Source organism: Populus euphratica, unplaced genomic scaffold, assembly GCF_000495115.2.
Source record: "Populus euphratica unplaced genomic scaffold, PopEup_1.0 scaffold2472.1, whole genome shotgun sequence".
In the NCBI taxonomy this organism is placed as follows: Eukaryota; Viridiplantae; Streptophyta; class Magnoliopsida; order Malpighiales; family Salicaceae; genus Populus; species Populus euphratica.
In genome coordinates, this window is record NW_011502297.1 from 1,606 (window position 1) to 11,397 (window position 9,792).

Below are 9,792 nucleotides of genomic sequence, written 5' to 3' on the forward strand. Positions count from 1 at the left end.
AGTGAGTTTTTTATATTCTCTTTCCTCCGTGAAAATTATAACTTTGCTTCTTCTTTTTTTGTTGCTGATATTTGAGCTTTAGTTTTTATTTTTTATTTTTATTGTTTTCTTGGTTATTTTTTAGAAGTTTTGTTTGTTTTTAATTTCATCATTCAATTTTAATTTATCATTTATTATTTTTGCTTTCAATTTAGTCTCTATTCTTTTGATTTCTAGTTTTTTTCCTTGGTTTTTTTGTAAAAATTTTCTTAGTTTTCAATTTTATCGTTCAATCTAAATTTATGGTTTATTATGTTTTTCAATCCGGTCCTCATTATTTTAGTTTTTCTATGTCTTTTGTTGAATTTATTTTTCCTTTTAATATCACACTTCCATTTTAGTCCTTTTGTTCAATTGATTTTTTCTTTTTAATTTAACCCTCCGATCAAATATAAAATGTAATTTTTATTTCGATTTTGATTCTTATTTTTTAATTATTTTTTGTTTTATTTTAAATCCTTTTGTACAATTAAAATTATGTTTCAATTCTACCCTTCAATGTTTGATTAATTGAGAATTGAGTTTTATAATTTTTTTTAAATAAGGTGTTTTTGGTATAATAATTGAGATAACAAGTTTGAAAAGTTAACAGAGGTTGACTTTGATCTTTGAAAAAAAATAAGCTTTATGATTTTTATTATTTTTTTCCCTACCAAATTATTATATTTTCATGACCTAAGTTATGAGTTTGATGAAACAACTCGTGTTGGCTAGGTCCTAATAATCAGAGTTATAAGTTTCTCATGGTAACTTAGATTGACTAAAACTATTTTTTTTAGATATTCTATTTTATCCAATTTTATCCGTGTGCATTTAATGGTCTAGAAATTGAGTTACATTATCTGTTTCTTTTTTTTTAAAAAATGTTTTTTTCCTTAGCTTATCAGTATCACTTTTTTTAAAAAAAAATTGGTCTATTTATTGTTATTGATTTTTTTATTACCTAGTTAAAATAAAATCAAATTATTTGACATAATCATGTCTATAACTCAAGGCATAAATTCTTTTTCCTTATTTAAAATATGTTTACAGTTTTTAAACATTAGTTTTTATGCAAGAATAATCGATCCATGGGATAGAGCGATTCCTAATGTATAATTTAGCCACTTTATACTAAATCCTTCATTAATCAATTTTAAATAAATAATTTTTATAGGGATTACAATTCACCAGATTCATAGTTTATTTTTTGTAATTCAACAAGGTAAGGCCAAATTTTTATCTAACTTAACCAAGAGATAAATGTAAATTTTGTCAAAGAATCATCTCACCTAAAAGCTTAAGCTATAAGGTGAGGTCCCAGGATATGATTTATATTATTCTCTAATACATCCCCTTAAATGAAAGCCTTTTGGGGCTTGAAACTTGCACAAGTCCATATTTTTTTGTGTTTAATTTTTATCAAATAAATGGGGATAATGAGATTCAAACTTGAGATCATTTGGTCATCAAGACTATGATACCATGTCGAAGAACCATCTCATCTAAAAGCTTAAGCTATTAGGTGAGGTTCCATGATATGATTTATATTATTTTCTAATAGGTTTACCCAACCTTGTTTACCAATTTTTAAACCTTTTTATTTTATTTTATTTTATAGGTTTGTCATTTTATTTTTGAAATCAATATACAAACATTTATCTTATTATTTACAAAGTATTTTTATGATTTCATGCATGGATTTAAAATTTAAAATTTAAAATTTATTAAACAGGTTTATAAATTATAAATAAAAATATATTTTGTTTTTTAGAATTAGATTTTATTTTTTAATAATTAATTTTGAGATAAAAAAATAAAGCAAGGTTAGGTAGTCAGTGGGTACTCGTCAGGTAAAGAGAGGTTTCCGATTAAATTGAATTATTGCCAAGACATGTAATAGATTTAGATATATCGAAATTAAGCTCCAACTCCTCACTTAGCCATTCATAGCCTACTTAGCCATTCATAGCCTAGTGGACATGTAAAGAGAATAATTATTTTCGAACATTGACTCTAAATTTGAACTGAAGGAAGCCAAACCACCAAACTTGCTATTGAGATAGTTAAAGTATAATAACCCATCAACAACCTTTTCTCAGTGTTCATGAACAAAAGTTAAAGAAAAATAGAGAATTTTTCTAAAAAAAAACAACAAAACACTCTTCCTAGCTTATGTCCATGATGTGTTTATTTTTGTGATCTGATAATATTTTTAAATTTTTTTAGTTTTAACAAAAGTTAAGAGAAAAAAATATAATTTTCTATTTTAAAAAAATATTGTATTTATTTTCTTGTTTAATCTATGTTTTTAAATTATTTTAATGTATTGGTATTAAAAATAAAATTTAAAAAATAAAACATATTATTTTAATATATATATTTTTTTAAAAACACACAGCAACTTTCTTCTCATCAGCATCCAGCTAAAAAAAAAACAAAATCCCCGAAAAAACAGAAAAGCCTACAGCTCATTCCCTCCCTCCGTAGTCAAGCATCCATCAATCTTCGTTGAACCCACTTGTCTTTCTCCTTTATCAACCTTTTCTTACTTCTACTCGTGAACAAAAATAAAATTAATAAATACAAAAAACAGAAAAACTGGCATTGACAGAATATATTCAACCTTCGTCATTCCCAAGAACCAAACTAAAAACCAAAAAAAAAATAATCTCTTTTTAAATAAATAAATAAGAGTAAATTGAAGGGCTGGAAACAGGTATCTTTCATAGACACCCAATCCCTCTGTTCCCTCACTCCTCAATCCTACCCTCTCTCTCTATGGCTTGACCCGGTCTATCACTCAGTACTGATTCATGGCCCAGTCCAATCACACAAGGCAATGCTCTACCACCCACCCTCGTCGCCGGAGATCTTCTTGGTGTTGTTCCTTCGCTGTACAGCCTTCAAGCCCAGAGAGCCGTCCCTTCACAAAACCCGCTTTCCGCAAGAACAAGAAATCAGATATTTCGGTCTCTAAGCCTGGCCCCTACTCGGTCCCCAACTCACCCAAATCCGGGTTAAATTTCGTGGGTCGGATCGACCCGAGAAGAATTCTCTCTCCAGGCCGCGTCTCGCCTATTGATTCGGATCCTACTGCCGACACGACCCGAGATATCATACCCGACCCGTCACCTCAGGTGGATTTGAGCTCGAAATCGAGATCCGAATCTTTCCGGGGAAGGAGTGAGAGGAGGTCGTTCTCGGATACTGGGTCAGATTCGGGTCGGGGCGTTTTTGATGTGAGGCTGAATTTGAGAGGGAGGAATGGTGGGGGTTTAGTGTTGGAGCTGAATTCGGAGGTCTTGATTGCAAATTCAGAAGTTTTTGCGGGTTTGATTTGCGAATATCGAAAAAAACTGGGGTCGAAATGTAATAGTAACGAGGATGGTGGTAATTTTTCAAGAAAGATTTGTAGAATTGAAGTGCCTGATGTGGAGAATTTGGGAATTTTTAGGGACACAATTGAGTTGATGTTTGAAGAGGATATTGCTAAAAGGTTACTCAAGATTGGGGCTTATAGAGCCATTGACATACTCGAGGTTAGTTGCTGCTGCTTCCTTTTCTTTTCTTTTTAATTTGAAGATTTTAGTTGGGTACTGTCTCTATTAACGCCGGAGGAGAATTTTTTTTTAATGTTTTTTTGATTTAGGGGCTTTTGATCACTGAAGTTTGTGTAGTTACAGGAATTGCTGTGAATAGTTTTGCTTTGACTGTTTAACCTCAGCTATTTGTACATGACATGTGCTTGTGGTCAAGCGTAAGGATGCTATGGAGACACTTGTGTATGTCATGCACGGATTGTTGAGATTGGACTGTCACATCAAATTGCAAATGTTCAAAGCATTCTTCGCAGGCTTATATCTTAATCCTGCTTTGTATCGATGCAATACCATTGCTCTAAAAGAGCTAGAGTAGTACTATGCGATTTTAATTTAGAGTAATGGATAGGTTAAGGTAGCAGTTGGATAGGGGTTTTGAGCAGTTCTGACATCGACCATGTTTGGGAACGCGGTGTAGTAACGCTCCCTCAAATTTTGATTTTTTTTTTTTTTTGTGCTAAAACTTATATATTTTTTTGTTTTCATATTGTTTTGATGTGGTGATATCAAAAAAGATTTTTTTAAAATAAAAAAAATATTATTTTGATGTATTTCTAAAAAAAAAATACTTTGTATTGTAACAATCACTATCACAATCCCAAACAGGCCCGATTTGTCGTTGTTTGTGCATGACTTGAGTATGCGAACTGATGGGATTCCCATGTGCATGCCCGTGTCATTGCATGACATGGGCAATTGAGATTGAACAATCACATTGATTACAACTGTTAACAGTTTCCTTTGTGTGCTTTCTGGAATATTGAGATACCTGATTATCTTGAATAGATGGTTTAGATAACAAGTGAGCCAAGTGATCCTCAATTTTTTTCACTGCATCGAATTGTTCTCAAAGGAATCAATGGACATTTTGGGCAGGCTTTGCAACAAGCGCATTATGAGTTCTGAGAAATAACTCATGATATTATGGGTATAGAATTGTGGGCTAGGTTATAGATTTAGTTGTGTGTATGAACTGCAAGGCATGTGACATAGCAAAATAATCTCTCAAACGTATCTTGTCTCTTGTTCAAGTACATTTTGTTTTATTATTCATTGCCGATTACTGGATGTGTTAAAGAGTAAATGGGGGAGAGGGCCTTATTGACTGTCTACTTTGCAATTGACTTATAATTCATGGTGCCTTTGAACATGTCTTTTATCTTATACTTTTGAATAGAAAAGAATTTGTAAATGATGTTACATAATCAAGATGGAGAAATTTTTTTCTTAGCTTAAATATTTTGCAGACAATTTGTTTTTAAGCATCATGCTATGAGTTGGAAGAAAATGATTTATGCAACTGATCCCTATTAATCAGAGATTGAGATTCAATATAATAGAATTGACAATTACTCAATCCTCTCTAAGACACAACACACACATGCATGTATGCTTATAGACATGTACAGTTCACTTTTTGCAAGGGACCCTAGCTAATCCCTTCTTCATATTCTTCCATATAGATATACTAGATGGAAATTGAGTCTGTAATCATTTCTGAGGATTCTTAAAGTGTGTTTGGTATTATAGGAGCAGTCATAAACTTTTCATCCTAATTGGAAAAGCATCAATATGAAACTTTTCCAATTTGAATGGACAAAAAACCCGAGTTTTTTGTCATAGCAGCCACAATGTCATACACCAACTAAATTTTTCTGCTCACCATTTCTTTAACTGAAGAGTCATCTTTAGAACCACTTCTGTGAACAAATTTCTCATATAAAGAGATCAAAGAAAGATCAGTTGATGCATTTTTCTTTTTAACCTATTTTGGAGGCATTATTAATTAGGAGTTGAATTCATAGATTATGCTAGGTGGGATATCTTAAAATGGGTGATGTCTAGAATGTCAATATTTGAGCTTCGGCTTAATGTCATTAGGGCTGCTAGATTTGAATAAAATAGAAAAAGGTTATCAACAAGATTCACATCTAGTGGTTTAATGACTATCGACATTGTGTCAATGATCAAAGTGTCGAGTTGTAGCAACCACCCATTATTATGATCTTCAACTTCTTGTACTGTGCTTTCCCCTTTTCTAGATTATTACACAGCCTGGCATTAGAAAAATGATTGTGCAAATTAATTACCGTAACATAGAAAAGTTTACAGTACAAGGGCTTAGATTTTGTCTGTTGTAGCCACATATTGAAGAACTCAAATGAGGTTGTGTTTTACTTACTGTCCCTTTGACTATATCCATTTGCTTATTGATCTAACAAGATCTTTTGAAACTATTGCAGGTATCAGCTGGCATCATGTTTAATAAAGGTGTTTTGTCCTGTTTGAAATACCTTGAGGCTGTTCCTTGGACGGAGGAAGAAGAGGACAAACTTAGGAATCTATTTACAGTGTTTAAATTTGATGAGACCACAACTCGAGATATTTTGGCTAGACTTCACTTGCTTAGCTCAGAAGAGTCTCAACAAAATCTAGCTAGGCAGCTTGTTTGGTCTATTACTACTAGTGCCGATGCCAATGCAAGAAATGAACTGAAGTCATTAGTTAAGGGTCTCCTTTGCAAAAGTTCAGTGTACGAGAAGGACAAACATGATCTCACCAAGGAGGATCTTTATGATGTTTGCCATTCCTGTCTAGGTTTGTTAGTCAGCCTCATGGAGGAAGCCTCTGATATTATACCACAAGGGACAGTGGTGAAAAAGGAAACAAGTAAGCCCTTGATTGGACGCATCTCCAGACAGGTTGATAACATCATTTGGCTGCTGGAAATCCTCCTTGATCGTCAGATTGGTGAGGAGTTTGTGGGTATGTGGGCAGATCAAGTGGACTTGCTAAAAATGCATGAGAGTACATCTCCGATGGTTAGATATGAGCTCAGCCGGGTTTCTGCAATTCTATTTATTGCAATGGGAACAAGAAAATTGCATTGCCGCTCAGAAGCAAGAGCAGCGCTTCTCCAGGCATGGTTTGGCCCAATGCTACTGGACTTCGGTTGGTTACAGAGATGTAAAAAAGGGTTGGACATGAAAGCATTAGAAGAAGCCATGGGTCAGACACTCCTTACACTTCCTATGAAGCAGCAGTACATGTTCTTCACAGAATGGTTTGGGTATTTCTCCAAGCATGGTACTGAATGTCCCAATCTCAGCAAAGCCTTCCAGATTTGGTGGCGTCGATCATTTCTGAGAGGGTCAGAAACTAATGCAATTGAATCCAGGTAATAGGTGTCTCTTGTCATTGCCTACCCCTGTAACCTTTGTTGTTGTGGAGGCTGAGGGGTTCTGAGAATTAGGAACTGAATAATGTATATCTTTATGTAGAATCGTTGTATTAGTGGTTAGAGCATTAAGTGACAAGGTTTTTATTTTTTTGCTAAATTTATTTTTAGCTTCATCCACTATAAATTATTTTGTGAAAAATATTTTCATGAGGAAAGCATGAGTTATTTGTCCCTGTTTAGATGTATCAAGGAATATGTTTTTCTATGATTTATATTATTTTTTGCTTATAATTTTTAAATGACGGTGATAAAATGAAAAATTATAATATTTATGATAAAAATAGTGGTGATGGTGGTTCTCATGGCAGCATTCAAGATTATATAATGGTATAGTAATGGAATGATGAATCTTCTCTTCATGTATATTTTCTGAAAAGCCTCTGTCCAGTAACGGTAAATACTTAAATTTGAAAGGAGTTCACGGATTCAAAAGCTTCCTTCCTCTCAGCAATTCAAGTTAAATGCCCCATTACAAGTGGAGGCCAAAGCATCCTTATTCGCAGTGGCAACTCGTTTAAATCTTATGCATGTTAAAATAAATTAAATAAATAAAACGTGTAAGAAAATTAATGATATTATGTTATAAAAACATTAAAGCTTAAAAATATTCACCTGAATTATAATGAAATCCAAGAATTATCTTCTAGGACGTAATGATGAATGCACCCTCTTCCCAGGCATGCCCTTCGCTTTGCCAATGTTCCTCCCAAGGAACTGCTATATGAACAAAGAACTTGGTTGAGAAAGCATACGACAGACTTCGGTGGAGCTTTATTCATGAAACCTTATACCTAGCAGGGCTTCCTGGCAATGTGGTTGGTGTTATAAGGAAGTGCATGACAAGTTCTTCTATCGAGCTTTTGTGGAATGGGGATACTACCGAGAGTTGTTCCATTGAGAGAAAATCGCCATGAGAACCCTCTCTCACCTTGTATTTTTGTTCTTCGCATTGACAGATACCTAAGGAGGTTTGTGAGATGATTGAGAAACCTTAGCAGGGGATTTATTTGGGGTGATTCTGAATATCGTAGAAAATCCAAATGGAAAACTATTTGCCAGCCGAGGAACATAGGAGTGCGGAATCTCAATGAAGTTAGCTTGGGGTGTTGTGACAAGCGAAGAGGCGTCATGGGTTAAAGTTATCAAAGCGAAGTACTTTTATGAAGGGTATGGGGGCTTGTCTCTTAAAAATTCAGGTGAAGTATCTCACTTGTGGAGGCATGTGAGACTAGTGCGGGAATTTGTGATGAAGAGTAGGTTTTGGGTAGCGGGAAATGGGCAAAAAGTGAGATTTTGGTTAGATAACTGGGTGGATAATTTTACCATCATGCTGCCAGGAGATGTTTGGCCAGTGAATTGTATCCATTTGCCCCCTCTCCCCTGATAATGGTCGTCATCATCTGCATTTTTTGGTCACACGGTGACAGAAATTCTCCCTCTTAAATCAGCTTGCTCTTGCTTGGAGAGTGGGAATTAATTTTGGAACCCCATGGACAAGGTATGGGATTTAGTTTGGAAGTGGAGAGGGCCACAGCGCATTAAGACGTGTTTTGGATGGCAGTCCATAATGGTTTTCTTACAAATGGGCAAAGCTTTCATAGAAAGTTATCTGCAAATGCTAGCTGTATTTTATGCTCTGATAGTGTTGAGAGTTGAGACTACTCTGCTTGTTTTATTAGGAGACTGTTCTGCAGGCATGCCTTTATGGTCTGGAGGATTGAGACGTAGTATTTGGGGTCTTGGCATGAAACAAGTGGAGTTGGCATGACGATAGGGTATCTCATCCCAGAGACAACACTCATTTGAACCATGGAGGAGGCTTGGAGGTCTTTTGGCGAGTCTTCCCATGTCCAGTTACATTAAAAAAAAATTGATTAATTGGACTCCTCCTCATGACTGTTGGAAAAAACTTGACAAAGATGGAGCGAGCAAGGGAAATGTTGGTGCTGGGGGCCTGATCAGAGACATTTATGGCAGGTTAGTTACAGGTTTGGAAGCTGGCGGAGGAAGCTGCGAGGACTTGAAGGCGGAGGAAGCGGTTAGGCGTTGAAGGCGGAGTTACGGGCTGACAAATCGGGTCTAGAGATGGCTTGGAGTTCAGATGTGAGACTGCTCCATGCGGAGCTGGATTCCCAGTTTTTCCGCTAGTCCCTGGCCTTTCGTACAAAAAAAGGAAGAGAAAAAAAAGAACAATGAACTTGGTTCATGGGATTATAAATTAAAAAATAAAAATTTATTATCTATTCAAGTAAATCAAATCAATCGTCTTATAAATTTATCTTTTTATCCAATAAACTCAATCTGGAAAAGATTTTCTCTCTCAAAATCTTAAGGGGTTGACTTAACAGTTGAAGATATATATTTTATCTCTTGATTTTTTATATTTAAATCCTAAGACGAGTATTCAAAGAAAGTTTTCATATTTTGACGGTTAAAGATTATCTATAATAGCTTTTAATTACTATCTTATATTAAAATAAAAAAAATATGTTGTTTTATCCTTTGTTTGTTTTGAAGGAAAAAAATTACACAGAAATAGATTTATTTAATATTTTTATATTTATTTCTTTAAATAAATATGTTTTTATTCTCTTCATATATATATATATAAGAAACAAACTATATCACTATGAAATATACGTTGATTTGGTTGAGGTAAGTCCAGTCAGTGTAATAATTTTATGTTCCTGAGGATATTTCTTTTCGTTTCCCTTTCTGAATTAATTAAAAAAGAATTTAACTATTTAGATGGTGGTCAAGTGGTAAAGATTTGAGATTAAGAAGTTTGTTCCCTCTATGGTCTCAGGTTCGAGTTCTTGATTGCTTATATAATGGCCACTAAAGGTTTATATGATTGTTAACTTCAAGACCCATAAAATTAGTCATGGTGCACACAAATTAACCTAAATAACTATGTCAATCTAAAAAAAA

At 34.1% G+C, this 9,792-nt stretch overlaps 1 protein-coding gene across 1 annotated transcript; it reads left to right on the forward strand.

Annotated features, from left to right (window-relative positions):
- The first annotated feature begins 2,658 nt into the window (after nt 1-2,658).
- Nucleotides 2,659-6,974, forward strand: LOC105119044 (BTB/POZ domain-containing protein At2g13690-like). Its single transcript, XM_011017143.1, has 2 exons — nt 2,659-3,560; nt 5,864-6,974. The coding sequence occupies exons 1-2, from the start codon at nt 2,835-2,837 to the stop codon at nt 6,800-6,802; spliced, it is 1,665 nt and encodes a 554-aa protein (XP_011015445.1). The 5' UTR covers nt 2,659-2,834; the 3' UTR covers nt 6,803-6,974.
- Nucleotides 6,975-9,792: the final 2,818 nt, after the last annotated feature.

What these genes read in the sequence shown, in the direction of transcription:
- LOC105119044 (XM_011017143.1), top strand. Translation starts at nt 2,835, where the DNA reads ATGGCCCAGTCCAATCACACAAGGCAATGCTCTACCACCCACCCTCGT. An exon ending in GAGCCATTGACATACTCGAG is followed by an intron (nt 3,561 to 5,863) that starts GTTAGTTGCTGC and finishes AAACTATTGCAG; the next exon opens with GTATCAGCTGGCATCATGTT.